At 37.5% G+C, this 19,752-nt stretch overlaps 1 protein-coding gene across 1 annotated transcript in view; it reads right to left on the bottom strand.

The window, feature by feature from the left end:
- The window catches only part of LOC116848054 (ATP-binding cassette sub-family C member Sur), a 38,787-nt gene that overhangs the window by 11,749 nt on the left and 7,286 nt on the right, over positions 1-19,752 (bottom strand). The window contains exons 4-32 of the mRNA XM_032823791.1: positions 17,816-18,076; positions 17,451-17,553; positions 15,788-16,015; positions 15,378-15,569; positions 15,139-15,285; positions 14,775-14,975; positions 14,132-14,269; positions 13,846-14,008; positions 13,473-13,651; positions 13,274-13,405; positions 12,928-13,171; positions 12,538-12,643; positions 11,984-12,245; positions 11,752-11,889; positions 11,408-11,650; positions 10,993-11,231; positions 10,196-10,261; positions 10,016-10,093; positions 9,822-9,934; positions 9,487-9,713; positions 7,926-8,147; positions 7,572-7,753; positions 7,121-7,292; positions 6,701-6,938; positions 6,077-6,204; positions 5,707-5,894; positions 5,454-5,557; positions 5,130-5,326; positions 4,728-4,866 (exon numbers count right to left, since the gene is read on the bottom strand). Of these exons, the coding sequence (XP_032679682.1) occupies positions 4,728-4,866; positions 5,130-5,326; positions 5,454-5,557; positions 5,707-5,894; positions 6,077-6,204; positions 6,701-6,938; positions 7,121-7,292; positions 7,572-7,753; positions 7,926-8,147; positions 9,487-9,713; positions 9,822-9,934; positions 10,016-10,093; positions 10,196-10,261; positions 10,993-11,231; positions 11,408-11,650; positions 11,752-11,889; positions 11,984-12,245; positions 12,538-12,643; positions 12,928-13,171; positions 13,274-13,405; positions 13,473-13,651; positions 13,846-14,008; positions 14,132-14,269; positions 14,775-14,975; positions 15,139-15,285; positions 15,378-15,569; positions 15,788-16,015; positions 17,451-17,553; positions 17,816-18,076 (5,030 nt within the window). The remainder of the gene's footprint in view (positions 1-4,727; positions 4,867-5,129; positions 5,327-5,453; positions 5,558-5,706; positions 5,895-6,076; positions 6,205-6,700; positions 6,939-7,120; positions 7,293-7,571; positions 7,754-7,925; positions 8,148-9,486; positions 9,714-9,821; positions 9,935-10,015; positions 10,094-10,195; positions 10,262-10,992; positions 11,232-11,407; positions 11,651-11,751; positions 11,890-11,983; positions 12,246-12,537; positions 12,644-12,927; positions 13,172-13,273; positions 13,406-13,472; positions 13,652-13,845; positions 14,009-14,131; positions 14,270-14,774; positions 14,976-15,138; positions 15,286-15,377; positions 15,570-15,787; positions 16,016-17,450; positions 17,554-17,815; positions 18,077-19,752) is intronic.

Below are 19,752 nucleotides of genomic sequence, written 5' to 3'. Positions count from 1 at the left end.
ATATATATATATATATATATATATATATATATATATATATATATATATATATATATACACCACAGTTTTTCCTCGTTTCATCTCTGTCCTGCTCATTACAAAATGCATTTACAAAAAGGAAAAAAAAAAAAGAAAAATAGGAATCATAGGAGGGCCATTTCGTTAGTGACTTCACATTTCCGCTTTCCTTCTTTCTATTCTTTTCTTATTTTCAAAATATATTTATCGCGATAAATTATACCGGAGTTAAAGTCACGAGAATTGTGTGCCGAACTTATTTTCATTGAAAGTTTTTTGCATGCGGAATATTCTGCTTTTTTCATGCTGATTTATACTACAGTGTTGCCGAGCATAATCCTATTTTGCGGGGATGTATCGTAAAATTTGTGAAAATTCGTGAAAGAAATATTAGAACATGAATATATTAAATTATGTCCCTCTCTCTTATTCTTTTTGCATTTGTGTTTTTCGCTATTTTGTTTACTTGCATTTCTTGACTAATGCGTAAGCAATATTAAAGCTATTAAGCGCTACCTAGTATTCAATTTAGATATAAAATTTTTACATGTTAATCTGTATAAAGAGGTCATCGATCTCAGAGTTATAATAAATTCTTTCATTCTCTCTCTCTCTTTCTCTCTTTTTTTCTCTCTCACACACACACACACACACACATATATATATTTGCTCTCTCTCTTCTTTCGATTGTCGTAAAAAATTTTGCTGATTCAGCAAGGTGTCTTAATTCGTAATAAAATCTGGGGAACTCCTAAATGACTCGATCTCTGTTCCAAAAATGCTTCGACGCCTAAGAGCTCGAATCACGGAATAAAATTATGATTCTTGTTGTTGCAGATTATTTGTCCGTTATGCGTGTACAGAAATGTGTCTAGACTTTTATTCGCCGTTCTTCCTGACCTGCATATTGCGTGAAATTTTTCCTCACTCTTTAAACAACGAACACTTGGGGATAATTCACTTCTCGGAATGATTCAGAGAATGAAACGCTGACTGACGCTAGTCGGTCTTAGAGAGAATCTTTTGAGTTTGTTAGCTCCGTGGACTGTATCAACGGCTGTCTGCTCTTCATAAAGACATTTGCCGCTTCCTTATCTTCGAAACGACGATCTTGTATCACACGCACGATGTCTTTATCGTGCTCTCTGCCGAGGCATAATTCGGTTCTTCTCAAACAATTACGCCAACTGGGAGTTACCGAGTGACAACACCGTCCGCGACGCTTTGATATTTTTCTCGCGCCGGCGAGGATCTATATTCGGTCTGTAAACCCAATTCCCTGATCGTTAATTTATTCGAACGACTCCGCGCTCGTTACCTGTCCACGTGCTTCGACTCAATGAGGCGAGCAGTCATATGTCCTTCCTTCTTTATCATTGAACATCTTTCCTATCGGCGTCATTAGGCTAATACAACTGCGTGACTCACCTCATGTTGATTTAAATATGTACTACTCGATCTCGCGAGATGTGAGATTCACATACGCGATATCTAATCGAATCAAGAGCGATTATCGTTCTTGACGCGGTATCTCTTTGATCGCTCGGAAACAGCGAATTGAATTCCTCTGTTTTTCGCGAAATTTGAAATCTGTCTTTTTCGGCTTTAATATAATATGAATAATGATAATTGATCAGCGATAACCATGACTGAGCTGATAATGATAGGCTACGATAAAAAAAGAAAAAAATTGTAGCATATCATCACTCATACAGTAATTGTGAGATTTCTGAATATGCATTTTATTCTTTTTATTCTCTCTTTTTCTCTTTGTGAAATATTCCAGGATAATTGTTTTACGGAGAAAATATTAGTTTCTCTTCTTTTTTCATATGTAATTTTTTTCAATTTTACCATATTTCTAGTAGTTCAAAAGTAGATTGTTAATAAGGTCTATGTAAGGATCTAAAGATTATTTTAGGTCTATACTAAGGACCATAAGGTATTTTTTGATAGCACATTTTAGTTCTCAAAATATAAATAGCACATGTAAAGTAAAAAGATAATAAATTACTGTAGAACATCGATCTGTTCGTCGGTTATGAAATTCTATAATAATTTGTACTATTTAAAATTCTCTCCGTGTTGCGAAAATAATTTTAACTTCGGATAATAATTTATGTTTTATTAAATGATAACTTGATGATAACTTGAAAGTTATCAAATAATTTACTAATATCGAGATTTTCCTAGAAAAATATTAGTACATTTAATTCTCTTGATTTCTTTTAATTCTTTTAATCTCTATTTCTTGCCAGGACTTTCAATGCAAACAATTAAACAAGTGAACACAATGGCAGTTATTAACACTTCGAAGTGCCGCACGCTCGTTCCACAACGAGCTTGTGCGCGCAAATCGCGAAGATATCGCGATATCGACCTGATCGCGCCTTTTACACCCGCGCATTCTCGAAATTGCACACTTCCTGCCACGTCGCGACATAAAAATTTACTTACGAACCAAGGTAGCTCTTTCGAGTGTCAGTGCGATAACGCTTACGTCTGTGTGCTTCATTCTAATACTCACCTCTCGAGTTTTATGATCTCGATCCACCTTGTTCACAATTCGTCACTCCGCGATCTCGCGCCGACGTATCGTCCCGGAAACCTGTGACTTTCCCGCGGAACACGTTCGCAAACACCTTCACGTCACCAGCGCTCTCGCGCCGAGTCGCTCTGTAAGCCGCGATTTCCCTCAAATCGTTCACTGTTCATCCATCGGAACGTCGAAATTTCACGGCGAGATCTCGAGATTGCGCTCCGCCCTGGATCAGATCGCCGATAGACGAGTTCACCACTGGATTGAAATTTCACTAATAATTATCGCGGTTTTGTCGCCATCTTATCTTCGCCCTCTTTTTATTCCTTTCTTTGCAAATTCACATCGTGCGTCGAGACACCTCGTTATAATCGGTCCGCCGCGCGCCTGTCCCTCGACTAGAGGGAAGAATTTTCTTGCGCGATAGTCGACGTCACGGTTGTGTCAATAAGAGCTTCAGCGCGTGTTGCCGTGTCTCAACGCTGGATTCCACGTGTGTCGGGCTTATCGTCGGCCATACTGATCCATAATTCGGCGCCGAAAAATACTGATAACCGGCTACCCAGACGGTGCTATCGACAGGTCGGTCCCCGTGCCACTAACAGAAAAGCAAGCTCGCGTTTTCCACGGTAGTAGACGCGGTCGACGACGTGGGGGTATTGTTAATTATTATCGTTTGGCACTCGCTTATCCGCGCGATATACCGGGCGGCGTTCAGGTAACAGCTGTACGCTGTGTGCGCCTCTTCAGGTCGGACGTATCGAATTGATGTACTTTAACATAATTCAATTTGACTTCGTTTAATGTTTTATCTTCATCTTCATCAATATCATATCGCAGTCTATTGCGCTTACATCTGTAGTGCTTAGTTTTAGTCATTTCTTTGTACTTGATTCGCCTTCACTCAACCTGGCGCTTTTGTACATAACTTATGCTTAATTTTTGCGATCTCACGCTAAATTCTCTACTTATTATTGTAAAAAGGCTATAAAAGAGACACGTAGAAAATTACCGACAAAAGAGTTAAGCTCTGTTATATCTGTCATATCTGTCAGGGATATGCCAATTTTTACGTTATTACATCAATCGCATGCGAGAACGATGAAAGAGTCTCAACAGTTTGGTTATAAGTACAATTCACTGCAGAGGATAGATCCTACTTTTCTCTTCACGTCGCCCGAAATATTTCATCGAAATTTTCACTTGCGTTGATATGAGCGCAATAATAGAATAATTCAAAATAATCTCATTGATAAAATCAACTTTTACGTCACGAAATATAACTGGGAACTCTTACGAAAGATATTTCGAAGCTCTCAAATTTGCAGAAATATTTATAATTGATAAAATTTACTTTAATTATCGTCTAAAATTGGCCATTTCGATACGCATCAGAAAATTTCGATGTTGTTCATATTTCAGGGAACAATATTCACTTATTTTAGTATATTTAAGATATACTATACTTTGTGTTATATTCACTGAAGATTGCTGTCTCCAGTAATTTCTCTGGTAAAAAAGTAATTATTATTATGTAATTACTTTTGATAAATTATTTTATAAAGATAGCGAATATTAATTACACGTACATATATTTAATTAATATAAAAAAAATAAAACCGTCGATTCTAAGATGTTAATGTTCGATAAAAAAATTATTATAAAGAAACGTTAAATTCATAAAACAGTCTTTGAATTTTCACTTTAAAGACGATCCATAATTCGCGATACAGAATTTGCAACGCGAAATTTCGTTAAAAAAATTCTCAAAAATTGTATTTATACAGTGTTTACAAATATTTAAGCGTTTTCTGCATCATAAGCTACGTCAAATTACTAGTAAAATTTTGTCGTGAATTATATCGCTTAAAGTTGTCTAAAGTTGATTTAAATGGTTACTAATCGATAGCGATTATTCGATTAGAATAAAACATCCAATTATTGATTCCATTTAATCATTGACATTTTAGAAAAATCTGAATTTTCTTGCGACAGTTGTTCAGTTATGAAATTCTTTTTTGAAAGTATAAAGTTTAAACAAGAAGTTTACCTGCAATGCTGGTTGCAAGAAAAATCGGGTTTTCTCTTTGAAGCGTCAATAACTACAGAGATATCAATAATTTAGTATTTTACCCGAAGCGCTTTTTTCACAATCATCGTTGTTCGTTATTTCGTTGAATCGCCTCTAACATCGTGGCGAAGATTCCGTCTTGCCGATGCATTAACTCTGCCGGTGAACCCTCCTCGACAATCGTACCTTCGTCGAAAACGACGATACGGTCGCAATCCAACAAAGCCATCGCTCGATGCTGCAAAAAAAATATTAGTTTCGTTTGAAATTGCGGTCGTATCGATTGCTGGAGAGATTAAAATTCGATATTAATATTAATTAAGAAACATCAAATTAATAGACATCTTATGATAACGTCATGACTCAAGTAGCCATTTTAAAATAACGTTATTCAAATTAATTCGATAATTAATTATATATATATAGTATATGTGTTAATATCTGCTTTGTAATTAGTGTTTGAGGTTAAAACTTTATTCTCATGAGAAATATTTTACTAACCGCGATAGTGATCACAGTTTTGTTGGCGAAAGCGACTGCAGCCGCTTGTAGAAGTGACTTCTCCGTGGCTACGTCGAGTGCACTGGTCGCTTCGTCTAAAACGACGATACTTGATTGCTGAAGTACAGCACGCGCCATGCATAGAAGTTGAAGCTGGCCGGCTGAGAAGTTCTCACCGCCCTCTCGAACCTCAAAATCTGCGCCAAAATTAAGCAATTAGCATCATAAAATTTTCTTCCAGAAAATTTAAACTAACTAATAATTTATTGATTCCATTTATAAATTATCATGATATTCGTGAACTCAAAAAGAAATCTTACGCACTCAGTCCATCAGGATGCGAGGCTACAACTTCCTTGATCTGAGAAAGCTCCAAGGCTCGCCAGATCTCGTGGTCCTCGTGTTCCGAAAGCGGGTCCAAGTTTTCTCTGTAGATATCCATTAAGGTTAAATTCAATAAAGTCTCTAAACAATTAAAAATGTTTGGTTTATTACAGCAAAGTGATAAGATTAGATTATAACATATTTTTGCTATTAACTTCTGGTAATAAAGTTATACGATAGCGTTTCGAAGTACCTAATCGTGCCGCTAAACATTATTCCGTCCTGTGGTATGGCCAACAGTCGCGATCGCAATGTACGAAGTGGTACTTGCCGGATGTTGATACCATCTATCAAAATGCAGCCTCGACTGATCTCGATTAGTTGGAAGAGAGCCATCACGGTCGACGATTTTCCGCTTCCGGTTCTCCCGCAAATACCTAACTGTAAACAGCATTCGGCGAGATTAACATTTTATTGCGTATCCGAGTGAAAAGAAAATCTGAAGGTTATTGGTTGGTAAAATGATTATCGTTTTATCATATTGAATTTTCCAACATGATTTTTAATAGCGCAAGCCACGTATCTTTACATTTTAACTTCATTATTACATTGTAATCAATCACCTTTTGTCCAGCTGGTATTCTTAAAGTTAAATTTGAGATCACAGGGTCTCTGTCTGTGTCGTAACTTAAGGAAACGCTATCGAAAATGATCTCTCCCTTGCTGGGCCAGTTATCGGGCACTTGCAAACCTGAAATTCGTCACACGAAAATGGCTATTAGTGAGAAAATTACGGCACAATTGTATACTGAGAGAAAACAAATATCTAAGAAATAAAAAAATACTTATTCGACGGATATTAACAACATACTTACTCATATAAAATATTTTTTAAATAAGAAAATATACATTTTCTTAAAACCTACTTAAGAAACCTTTTCTTAAAGAATTTAGATTTAAATAAATATATCATTAGTACCCAATAAATATCTTTTTTATTTTTTAGATATTTTTCTTTCAGCGTAGAGATCGAAAAAATTTCTACTATTCATTTGCATCAGACTGCATTTGTCGTCAACAAAATATCATGTTAATAATAGACTTCATAATTTCAGAATTTACAAGTCTGTCGCGATCTTTTTTCACTCAGAATATCTGTCTCGACACGCGAAGTAAGAATTTATTAACTTGTAAATTTTTCACATTTATGCCGATTAATGATGAGATTTCAGGCAGCGAATAGTTACCGTTTTCGTAATAATTCTCCGGTTGCGTGTCCGTGTACGCGGATATTCGAGCCACGCTGCTCATATACATCTCGACGTCCGCGGTAAATTTGACCACCCAGTTCAAGTATATCGGTACTACGAGGGTGTAGTTGATCGCCAGACCCACTAGAGCGGGTGTCACGCGGCTTGGATATAATTCGGCAGAATGTAAGACTGCGAAAATGCCTGTTACCACGATAGCACCGCCCAGATAATCCTGGAGACAGTAATGACAATGGATAGTTAATCCGCCATTAACATCGACAAATCGACACGAGTTATAGACTAGAACTGTGTCGAATTTCGAAGAACAGTTAAACATTTTCTAAAGAGAAGCACGATATCTATTTTTAAGAAATTTAGATTGTTTTTTGACGTTTCTTCGCTCGTCACACTTACCAACGCGATGCTCAGCCATCTGTCGCTGGCGTTCAGGATAAGAAACGCGTTAGTGTTCGCGTCAAGACGTTTCATTGCTTCCTTCATAAAGCGGTCTTCTTGCTTGAATGCTCTTAATGTCTGAAGACCCGCTAGAGTTTCTGAAAAGTGCGCTGCCACCGGACCTCTTGTACTGCGAGTAATATTTGCATAATTAATTGATGATATGTTCGAGTGTTTCAATAAGAATTCAAACGATTTCTGATCGCTCTCAGGTATTCAAACAAGTAGAGAAAGACAAATAATTATGAGTAGAGAAAAACGCGCGGATCTCACTGCGAGGGAAAACCTTTACTTTTCGTCCGCGTGAGAAGGATCTCCTCAAATATATTAATGCTTTTTTGAAACTTATATAGAGGAGAGTTTTAGCATTTAGAAAAAGTGATACCTGCCATTTAGAAAAAGTTAATACCTGCCGTCCAGGCGTTGCAATTGTCTGGCGCTTCGCCTGTAGAACTTTTGCAACATATAGTAAGCGCAACTGGTTAGAAAGGCAGCGAAAAGGAACCATAGCGAAATGGCGATGTTGATGATCATCGACGAGCCGCAGAGTAGTACGAAGAACGTCAGCCTCTTGATCGACGTGGATAATTTCTTAATAAATAAAAAAAAATTAATAATAATCGCAAGAATCAATCGAGCGTCAGTTTCCTTATCGCCTGTCACTTATTTTCAACGATGTCCGTCGTGAAAGCCGATTATCTCAGCGACGATTGCAAGAGCGATATATACCGTGGATTACCGAAGCCAGCTGACTATTTTTTACCTTGTCTATGACAGCCATATCAGCGCTGAACCTATTCAGGATCTTGCCGATGGGGTTGCAGTCGAAGAACGAGATGGGCGCGCGGAGAAGCCCGGATACAGCCTCCCGATGCAATCTTCGTCTCGCTCTGGCACCTGCCCATTGACTCGCTATATTGTACAGAAGCGACGCAAGAATGGAACCCACGGAAATAATGATGTACACCTTGAAGTAGGACATCGTCTAGAAAGAGGAACACGTTCAAAATTATACCCGATCGGAGAACATATCGACTCTAGTCGGTACACTGTAAAAACTGATGTGTTAAATTTAAATTTAACACATTTCATGTGTCTCAAATCATCCACTCTCATTTATGTGTAAATTTAACACAAAATAAATGTGTTAAAAAGTAACACGCATAATATGGAAAAAATTAACACAAGAATTTAACACTTGAATACCATTAGGAATCACAGGTTGTGTTAAATTGACATATTTAATATGTCAGATATAGATTATGTCAATTTAACATTTTCACTTCATTAAAACCGTAGATTAATACTTCTCTCAAATATTAAAGTAACGTTTTATTTTAGTTAATTTAATATTATACATATTTAACACAGACTGTGATTCCTGACGGTATTCAAGTGTTAAATTCTTGTGTTAATTTTTTACATATTATACGTGTTACTTTTTACCACATTTGTTTTGTGTTAAATTTATACATAAATGAGACTGGACGATTTGGGACACATGAAATGTTAAATTTAACACATCAGTTTTTACAGTGTATCGATAGTCGTTACTTGAAACTCGTCTTACGTGAGATACTCAGATTTAAATTCAGAATGATGTGAATTTCTCAGTTGAATCGTAATTAGAAATGTGATGTCGCATATATTATTCGAATAAAAAATTTTAATCTAACATTAAATTCGATCTGAGTATTTCACGTAGGATGAGTTTCAATTGATGATTATTAATATGGGTCTAAATACAAACCCGAGTACGTCATTTGAGACAAGTTTCAAGTAACGACTATTAATACAGCTTTTTAAAGCCCGTATTAATAGTCATTATTTAAAATTTGCCTCACGTAAAATATTCAAATTTCAATTTAGAGTTAGATGAGAGTTTTTTCAGTTAAATCGCTACTACAGATATAAATGTCATACTTATCATAATTCAAGAACTTGGATCTGACTCTGAATAAAAATCTGAGTATCTTATCTAAGATAAGTTTCACGTAACGATTATTAATACGGACCTATGTTTTTCTTATCATGTAAAGATAATTTTGAAACAAAGAATTTCTCTCTATCAAAAATCAGTTCTTTGAGAAAGATTCTCTTTACATGATAAGAAAGACATAAATCTGTATTAATAGTCGTTACGTGAAAAAGATTCTCAAAGAACTGATTGATTTCAACTGTCGATCGATCGATTGATAGAATTTATCATATCTTTCATGCGAAATATGAGATAGTCCTTTTGCCTGCTGTGGACTGATACACGAATTCGGGTAAGACAATACTTTTGTCACTCTGAAATGAAACAGTGTCGAAAGTCTACTTACATCCTGATGTTCGTTGGTCGACGTGTGAGTATTTTGGTTTGTCCATTGACTCAGCCAAAGATCCATGTACACGCGAAGAATTTGGCAGGCCAAAGCCGTTACGATGTAAGCGTTTCCTGATAGCCACCCACCGGCTCGAAAATATTTCATCCAGATCGTTCCAGTGACGAGATCGCTTTTATCGTCGAGTTCACATTTATTCTGCTCTACGTCCTCGTCATCAAATACTGAAAAAATTATAAGGTACATTTGACGTCGTGGGAAAAGAAGACGAAGAAGATACTTGTAAAAAGAATAAAAATTTGTGAAAAATAACTTCAATAATTATTACTAACCCTCTTCTACTTCATCCATATCGTATCCCGTGATTCTGTATTCAGTATTCCGTGATTTTCTCCATAATAATAATTTTCCTGTTGTTTGGTCGTGTTTCTGATGCTGACGCATTCTGAAAGTACATAAGATAATAAATATTTAGTTATTTGCACTTTTGATCATTACTTCAATAACTTCATCATCTATAACTTACTTGTTTGAACCAGACATTAGTTTCCGTAAAACGCCTTTGTCTCTATTCATCGTCGTATCCTCTGGTTGTACAATGACCCTGAAATTCATATTATTATCGCTTTATTCTTTCAACATACGCGTCACAACAATCAATAGTATTACGCGGCAATATTATACGGAGCAAAGAAAGTTTGAAAACCTTGTGGAGAAGAATTGCTTTAGCACGTTGTTGCGTTGTCCATTGTCGTATGTGTTGTTCCTTTTCCTGCATAGAAATATAAACGTATAGAAGAGAAGTCTATTCTCAATGACTGGAGATAATAATATATTTGCATGATATACTTCATGAAATATTTATTTAAATAGTAATTGTCGATATATTTAATAAATATATTTAATATTTAATTGATATATTTAATTGGAATATACGAAATTTAGAAAGTGACTCTTTGCTTCGTTTCTTTTTGTAAAATTCGTATGTGAAGAATGGCTCGTTAAATTTTCGAAATATTTCGTAAGTTGAAGCGCGTTTCGTACGACAAGACCGACACTTCCTACAAGAAAGATATTGATACCTAAAGCGTGAAAGAGACGAGTCCACTATTCAAACATTCAGATACATAAATATATAGAAGCGAAACTTCGATGGTGGGAATTTCGTTAAATTCTAATCTGTCTTAATGTCGAAACTTTGATAATAAGAACTTCGTTAAATTCTAATCTGTCTTAATGTATTATTTTAAATATTTTGAAGATAATATAGTAACGCGCGGCGTAGATGTGAGGTGTAGTAATATCTAAAAATAATTAGCTTATCATACAGGAAGTCTCAATTAAAATGATATTTTTGTTGATATTTTACTTCATTTAATTTCTTTATTAATGGAATAATAATAGCTTTTGGGACTACAAAAAAGGAGACATACACAAAATATAAAACAAAAATTACAATAGAAAAAACGAGGGAAACAAAAAAAATTTATAAAATATTTATACCTCGGTGCAACATATTGATTTTCGAGAATTATCGGCGTGCTGCTCTGTCGGAGGACCAATGGTGGTTGTCTTTGAGGTTGAACACTCGTCGATCTGACGGTATCGCGACACGTCTTCGATCGTTTCCTGCCACTGCTCCATTCTTCTGTAGGCACTGGAAGATCTGTGAGATCGTAAGCCAGGTATCTCGATCCTAATGTTGTTCGACGAAGCCTTAAAGGAACAAACACCGGCGGATTCTGAAAAGAGTTCGCAGGAAACTAAAGTTATTTCAATATTCTAGACGTTATGTAATATTTTGCGTTTTCTAATCGGTGTATCCCATTCAAATAGAAATCTGCTTCGCGATCTTTCTCTCTCTCTGTCGTTGAAAAAATAAAAAAATTCTTAACATACTTGATTTCCTATAATTTACCACGTGGGCATCACGATCGACGATCCATGATCCGTCACTGGTACGTCTATCTCTTACGTTGAATCCGATCCTTGACACTAGCCTGATCAAGGACCATCTATCTCTGGCAGTCTTTTGAGACCTACTCTCGTCTTGCTGTCTGGAAGCCGCGATCTTCCACTCCGCTGCCAATTCAGGATCCGCGTCCTCAATGCTGGATTTAGTTCCGATCGCGCGAACTCGACAGCCGTCCATGACGATCACCTGAAAATAAATGTTCACTCATTACGGCTCCTGTTGTGCAAAGTTATCTCGACTCTTCAAAGAGTCGATCTGGAATTGATCGGTCGAGAAACTTGTGAAACCTGATGAGCAGTCGATAACAACTCCAGTCTGTGAGTGACCATAATCACCGTCCGACCGTTCCTCAGCAGGAATTTCCTTACGCCATGATCGAAGATATGTTGTCCGACGTGTTGATCTAACGCCGATAATGGGTCGTCCTGGAAGCAGTTTCCGGTTGTGTTAACATGCGAATTTTTGTACGAACAATTAAGCGCCTTGATATGAAATCGGTATAAAATACGGCAAACGCACTAGCAGGACCACATCGGCGTCGCTATAAATGGCACGAGCTATGGTGACCCTCTGCTTCTGTCCACCGCTCAGATTGATACCTCTCTCGCCTATTCTGGTCAGATCCCGACCAGGAAGTATATCCACGTCCAGCTGAAGGGCACACGCACGCAGCACGTTGAGGTATCTTTGCGAGCAATACGCCGAACCGAAGAGGATATTGTCCTTCAGGGTGCTGTTCAAAAGCCACGGTCGTTGCGCCACATAGGCGATCTTCAGGCCCCTAATGAAATGACACGTGATGTCTCAACTGATGAAAGCTTTAAAAATTTGCTAAGTTTTCCCTTTTCATTATTTATAACTAGCTAGAACTACCCGGCGTTGCCTGGATTATCATAAGATGTCAAGGGAATGAGATTGGAGAGACGGGATAGTGATGGTAGCCTATATTTTCCAGGATTCTAGAGAGCAATTGTGCAAAATTTGATTCAAATTGGTCAAACGGTTTAGGACAGTATAGGAAACATATAGATAGATATACATATTTTATATATATATATATATATATAGATTACTTGGTCCACTCGACACTTCCGCTTATCCGCTGAATCTCTCCTAAAAGTGCCTGCAGCAAGGATGTTTTGCCGCTTCCGATCTTTCCCACTATCATCGTCAATTGTCCTGAAATAATGTGAATAATTTAGTGATTATGTAAACCATTAAAGACTTTTTTGTGTATCGTTGACGCGTAAAACATCATTACTTTCTCGCGGTTTACGAAATTCACGCGTGAAATATTTAAAAAAAATATTACTCTTCCCCGTAGATCTGATTATCGCGCTTAAAGTCCAGCAGTGGCTCTTATTGGCCCTGTATATTTTGCGTGAACATGTAGAGAACTTTATTAACATATCTCGTTTACATATCTCGTTTACGTTTGACAATTTTGTCTTTATTTTGCTTACCACGGGGGAAGTTGAGGTCGTTAACCACCAATGTATTCTCGTCGGATCCCCAAGTAAAGATACTCGGTGTGATCTTGACGACAGAGTCCGGCACCTTCGGATCTCGCTCGAATACCGTGTCTACCGAGGAGTTTATTGTTAAATGGAACTCTTGTGAAGCACTCGGCTGCAGATCCTCCTCGTGTTCTACAATATCGTCCAGCGATCCGCACGTTGTGACGCTGGCCACCTTATTTGCCTTCATCTTGAAGAAACATTAATACATTATTTCGATTTAAATTATAATTATATAAAAAGCAGAAAAGTAAAGTAGCTTTCCGATCTCCAACTTGAAAAAAATGCTCACCTCGTTCTCGGCGTACGAATGACTCCTTGAAAATGTGTCTTCGACGATACTCGATTTTCGATTGTCTTGCTGGGGAAGAATATTCATCACTTCCGGAAGCCGGAGAAAATCCTCTAGTCTCGTAGTAGAAATCTGCAAGGGGACATCGTGAGAAGTCATTTCGGTCTTAAACGATGTTACATTGAGCGTTATTCCTCACCATGGCGTTGATAATAATCGGCACTATCGTTGGGAAGATGAAAAGCGGCACCGCCATCTGCGAGAAGAGCGCGAGGCTGGCAAAAACATTTCCCGCATCGAGATTTCGTTCTTCCAGCCAGAAATAAATTCCAAATGTGAAGAGGGTCACTAGAATCGAGGAGGCGTGCGTCACGAAGTCTGCAACGTTGAAAAAACGAATTTCATCAATCTTCTCGATTGAATTGCTTGAGTAATGAAAGTCTTGCAATGCGATAATTCGCTTATAATTTTTTTTATCAAATTTCGCGAGGTATGTTTTCGCAAAAATCTTTCGCTCTACATTGAAATAAACTGAAATTTATGAATATTTCGATTTAAACAAAATTATTTACCGATGAGTGTGCAATATATAGAGTCCTTGTCCAGCAGTTTCAATTCCTCATCCCTGGCTTTGCCTATACGATCCTCGAAGACATCCTCCCAGGCGCGTAGCTTAATAAGTCTCATTCCTTGAAGAATTTCATTAACCAGACGAAGACGCGCATCGCTTCTCTCCTGAAATATTCGGCGATTGATATTATCAAGCAAGATGTGATATAGATCGTTATTAGTCGCATAGGGAGAACTCGAGGAATTTTACGCAATCGACTAATCTAAATGCAGGAAATTGTTTTTCACCGTTATGCACGTAGAATTCACGGACATTCGTTTTCCGAGGATAAGTTGCATCGGTGTGACGATCAATATACAGCAAATTGATCCTATAATTGCACTAACGCCCAATTTCAGATACAGAAGAAAAACGATAGCGGCGATCTGTAAAGAAATTCGACGCGTGAACATATGTGCCGCAAAGGCAATTAAAGTTATTACATGTTAATCGATTCGAATAATTTATTCTACACTAAGAGAAAAACAAATATCTGAAAGATAATACTTATATGTAGATATAACATATTTACCTCAGTCTAAATTCTTTTTTATTCAAATTATTTTAATTAAATTATTTTTTGTTTCTTAGATATTTTTTCTCAGAGTAAGCAATTTTAAGATATCGATAATTAAAATAATTTTAAGATGTCAACAATTAAAATCATTATATGTTAATCGATTCGAACAATTTATTCTACACTAAGAGAAAAAAAATATCTAAAAGATAATACTTATATGTGGTAGATATAACATACTTATCTCAGTCTAAATTCTTTTTTATTCAAATTATTTTGTATTTCTTAGATATTTTTTTCTCAGAGTAAGCAATTTTAAGATATCGATAATGACACATGCGATACGGCGTGCTAATTTAAATACTTTTATATACTTTCAGAGGTATCGCCCATACGTAGTGGCCAACCCGGAAGAAGTTCATCACATTGTACGCGTCTTCGGCCATGAGATTCGTCAGGGTGCCAATGTCGGCTGCTTGCGTATGTAAGTGTTGCTCTTTATCCTTGTCAGATGGCTTTTCCTCCTCTGAGATACTCCAAGAAGGTAACCGGAGAGCTTTATCGTAAATGAGTGCCTGGAAAGGCCCAATTCGATTTTGGAATGCGTCGTTTTTCTCGGCGCTTGCGTGCGCGGTGAAATATCGAAATACAAAAAAAAATAATAGGAAAGGCCGGAAATAATAGAAAATGAATTCGATTCTTGAATATTGATGTCGCTTTACGTAACGAGATAAATACCTGAAGAGCAGTTTTCAAGCGTATTCCTGTGACATAGAGTATATGAGTGTACGCTTGGCTTAGTGTGCTCTGCAAAATGATCGCGAAGAAAACTACGATCCCAAGGAAATATCCGTTTCGCGACATTTCCGAAAATGTCATGGTTCTCTAAATAAACGCAAGAGTTAATTTCCTCGATGGCGATTAGACGCGCCGTACATTACGGCGTTGATAAATGACAGGGAGACGTGAGGCCGTACCTTCCACGGAAGATTTTCGCTCGTGTTATTTTGACTATCCGACACGTAATCAATTATTTTCGGAATCGTCATAGGACCGACTAAAGTCATAGCGTCGCCAAACAGCTTCAGAAGTCCACCCGTCGCAAAAGCTATCCATATTCGTTTCCAGAAGCATTTCCATAAAGATAATTTCCGGTCTCGGCATCGCAGCTAGAAATAGAAATAGGCTTGTACAAATATACATGCGGAAAAAGCGCATGTGTGGATGATGTACATCTAAATATTTTACATATCACACGAATTCGATCGAATTCGAATAAAAAAATTTTAAACGTGCAGTAAATATATTATATGTAATGACTATTTATAGTTTAATTATTTTTGGCCGATTATACTACGTAGAAGTTTTCTCGAGAAAGTAGCATTACCTTTTCGGTTTCGTAAATACTGCGAAATCGCTCGAACTGCTTTCTCGTTGTCTCTTCTTTCGGAAGCTCTCCGAGGTCGTGGAGTTCTAAAGGTGTCCTGTAGCCGCGCCACAGCAGGTCAGTCACCCAGTGATAGGTGATTCTGCTGAGAAACGGCGAGACGGAATGCCGATACGATTTTCGCCTGTTATCGCTTCTTTTAACAAAGTACCGTCTGCTTCTTTTTATCTGACGAATCCAAGCATTGTCGCCAATGTATTTACGATGGGAACGAAAGAAAACACAGTGAGACGCGATGTGTTTGGCATTCCATTTCGCGCAGGGAAAGAGTCGAGTGTAAAACTTTATTGAAGAGGAAACTTGCAACAGAGTATCCCCTTACAATCAACTTTGAAGCCTTTCAGAACTTTCATTTCAGACATTTCTTCCTATTTCTCGCCAATTTGAGAATTATCTGTTTAGATATTTAGACATGTATAGAAGCCAGTTGTGTCTTTCCAAATTTTGTCTTTTATATCACTAAATACTTATAAATAATCACGTGTTTCTTATTTCAATTCGTAAACTTGAAGCGCTTCAAAATTGAAAGGGGACTTGAATTTCGTTTTCATCGAGTCGAAGAAAGTTGTAAACGCGAACGCGAAAGATTTTAACGCGCCTGTTGAGATGTGGAGGGTTCGTTATGTGTACATACGTACGCACGATGATGTTTCGTCACTTTTAACGATCCGCGAACACGCGCTTCGAATGCCATGACGATTGAGCAAGAAAAGTTAGCAAAGTCCAATTGAATAATGAATAGAAAAATATATAAGATACTTTGATATAAAAGTCATCTGACATGTAACAGATTTGTTCGCTTCTTTAGCAAGGAAATAAAAAATGTCTTCTTTCAACCATTTTACGCGGTAAAGATAGCGTAGTACGCTATGAAAGTTATAAATCCCGTTTCTTTTCTTCAAGACAATCTGTGCTTCGAAGAATCGAACGATTAGAATATCGTATTCCAAATAACTTTTCCTGTTTATTTTTGTCTATTCGAAATTGAAAACCCGAACATAGGATTTATTTAAGCATTAAAGCAGAATCTCGCTCCTGTCGAAGAGCTTCTTGTCGAAGAGCACCTATTTTTGCAAACGTGTGTCGAATAAAAAGCGCGACGTTAGTGCTTGATAAGCACGCCTCGCCACGGTGCATGCGATAATAACCATTATTGTTCAAACAAACCCGGTAAATGTAAAACAAATATTTACGCTAGTTGCCAAGAGCGACTGGGTATCGTCGACGATAAGATCGTAACTTCCTTGTACTAGTTCCCGGTTTAAGTTACTCGTTGTGTAAGCACCGTTCAATGTAATCCCAGGCGCTCGTGCTTTTTAGCGCATTTCGAAGCCGGGAAAGTAAATAAAAATATCTTCGTGATAGAATCCGTAAAAGAAGAAGACTTACATGCTACGTCATTACACGCGGTATCCTTTGACTTCTTAAGTGATATACCCGAAGAAACCTCGTTGCAAAACATTAAATTGCTTTTACTTAAACCATCGTGCTTTTTAAATCATGGAACTTGAGAGAGAAATTGATAAAAATGAGAACGTAGTCGGTTACAGAACACATCGACAGTATAAGCTCACGATCAATAAAGTTGAATAATTCAACTCACCATACGATATAAACTGCAGGCATCGATGATGGCCATCAATCCGCAACAAAAGGCAACGATCGCCGTTGTTGTAAATCGAACGTGTTCGATGGACAGGAAGAATCTGAAATATTTTCCTCTGTAGTTGTTCTCAAGATGCAGTAAACGCTTTGATAAGCGCGAAACTTGAGATAAATTGTTATTGGCAAATTTATGATATTCAGTTAATCGAAAGAAGTGTAAAGTTGCTTTCGAGCGAAACTGTGCCGGATCTTGACAAGATTACGTGTCAATTGCAAGAGAAAAGACGCGAAGGCACATACATACCACACAATTAGCATATTATATATTTCATATCTCGTGCAATGGATCGACGCACACTCTACCTGTGCAAGTGATAAAGTTTCCATAATCGCGTGAGGCAGATTATCGCAAATCCGCCACCTGTCACGGCGGTACCGAAACCGTCTCTGATCTCAGTTTCGCGATGCAACATCCAACAGGATAGCACGGTGATTATCGTCAATATCGACGACAATACGACTGACGTCAGTAGGGACTCGGATAGTTCCAATAAAAGTGCCAACAGCAGCAGCATGCAAAGTAACGTTCTGCATATGTGAAACGGCAGGAGAGGCTTGGAAGACCTAAACGAGGAAAACACTGTGTTATTCTCGATCAAAGGCCCCTTTCCTCGTATTAATTGACGAGAGACGAGGGCTGGCACCGTTCCACGAATCGTCCTGATCTCTGACTAATGTTGTCTGTCCGCGTGATAAAAGTAGTCTACATTTCACTGTGGTATCGTTATGTGCGCGTGGTTGATTCATACCAGTAATGAGGCACCTAATGTGATTTATTATTACTATTACGTTATTGGGCTCCTTAATCAGGCTAATAACCGCAGTGAATCAGCATTCACAAGCCTGCACAGACTCGCGTTACGACACACGTGGTACAGATTATGATACTACAGAGGGTTGTTGGACACTTTGTGTACTCAGCGTGCCATGAGGATCGCGCGTCTCGCAATGAATTCTGCACTCACGACGAGATGTCACTCAGAGAGACTGTCATGCTAAATTATTCAAAGTACTTTCGCATTTACATTTCCCATTTAGTTAATGGGACGTTAATTGTAATCATGAAATTTCAATTTCTGCTTGAAAAATTTTTCTTTCTTTCTCTTTCTTTTTTTGTTTTCTCTTTCTATTTTTCACATTATCACACGAATAATCAAATAATTTAAGTACAAGCTCTATTAAGTTCTTCAGTGGTGATCTAAAATAACTGCACAATTACCCCCAGAATATATTTTTTTAATAAAGTAATTTTTTATTGTTTTATGCCAATATTAGTAATTATAATGGTAATTTTTTTAAATATAAATTTTTAAAAATAATTTTTTTATGTGTAATCTATAGATTTTTCTTGATTGATTTTTATTGCTGTTTTCTTTGAAGAATTTTGAAAAATAAATTACAAGATATATCTAATTTGTATCTGCTCTATAAGTTAGACAAAATGCAATAGTTTATGCAAAAGTATATGAAAAGATATTTAATACTTTATGACGAGATTTCTCAAACTACTTAAGGGGATAATTTATACCTCTTTCTATATTTTTATCTGTTTATTCCATCTTGCTGTACTTGTACGAAAAGTTTCGCGTTGCTAATCCAACGATTAGTGACGCTGTTAATCGGCAATTGCAGAATCGTCGACGTGTATCAGTCATTCAGCATTCGACCAGAGACTAAAGTCACGGAAGCTAAAGGAATGTCAGAATATCTCGTTATATGAGACACTTCGTAATCGCGTCAGGTATGCGGGCATATTACGTATTCGGGTAGAGGCGCACCATGAGTGGGATTGGGTTTGTACGCGTCTTAACGAACCTGAATGGCCTCTGAGTCATTCTGTACGCGACTCCTCGGGGGTCTACCGTGTGCGTGACGTCGCCGCGGTACCGATTCGTCTCGCACTTGCAGGTGCTCGGCGTTGGGTATGGTAAATATGAGCCCGAGAAATATCAGAGAGCGAAATACGACAACTCGATCCTTTCCAGAATTGCGCCGCTTTAGTCGCGCGCACATCAAGAAATTATTTCCGCGAATTGACCAGCGATAACTTAATAAGTAACAATGTCGAATTTTACAAATTTGCTACACGAAGAGTCAACGTGAAACATCCGATAATCGAAGCGTTGAGATTCCTCACGCGGCGATCGATGATGCAAATTAGCGAGTATGCGTCTACCTCGTAAGGAAGAGAGAAAGAGGGAGACAGAGAAACAGGGAGAAGAAGTCGAGCGACCACCTGT

This window comes from Odontomachus brunneus, unplaced genomic scaffold (assembly GCF_010583005.1).
Source record: "Odontomachus brunneus isolate Ranch 3 - 2012 unplaced genomic scaffold, Obru_v1 Obru_scaffold_088, whole genome shotgun sequence".
Lineage (NCBI taxonomy): Eukaryota > Metazoa > Arthropoda > Insecta > Hymenoptera > Formicidae > Odontomachus > Odontomachus brunneus.
The sequence above is the reverse complement of the archived record's forward strand: the minus strand, read 5'-3'. Positions and strand labels throughout refer to the sequence as shown.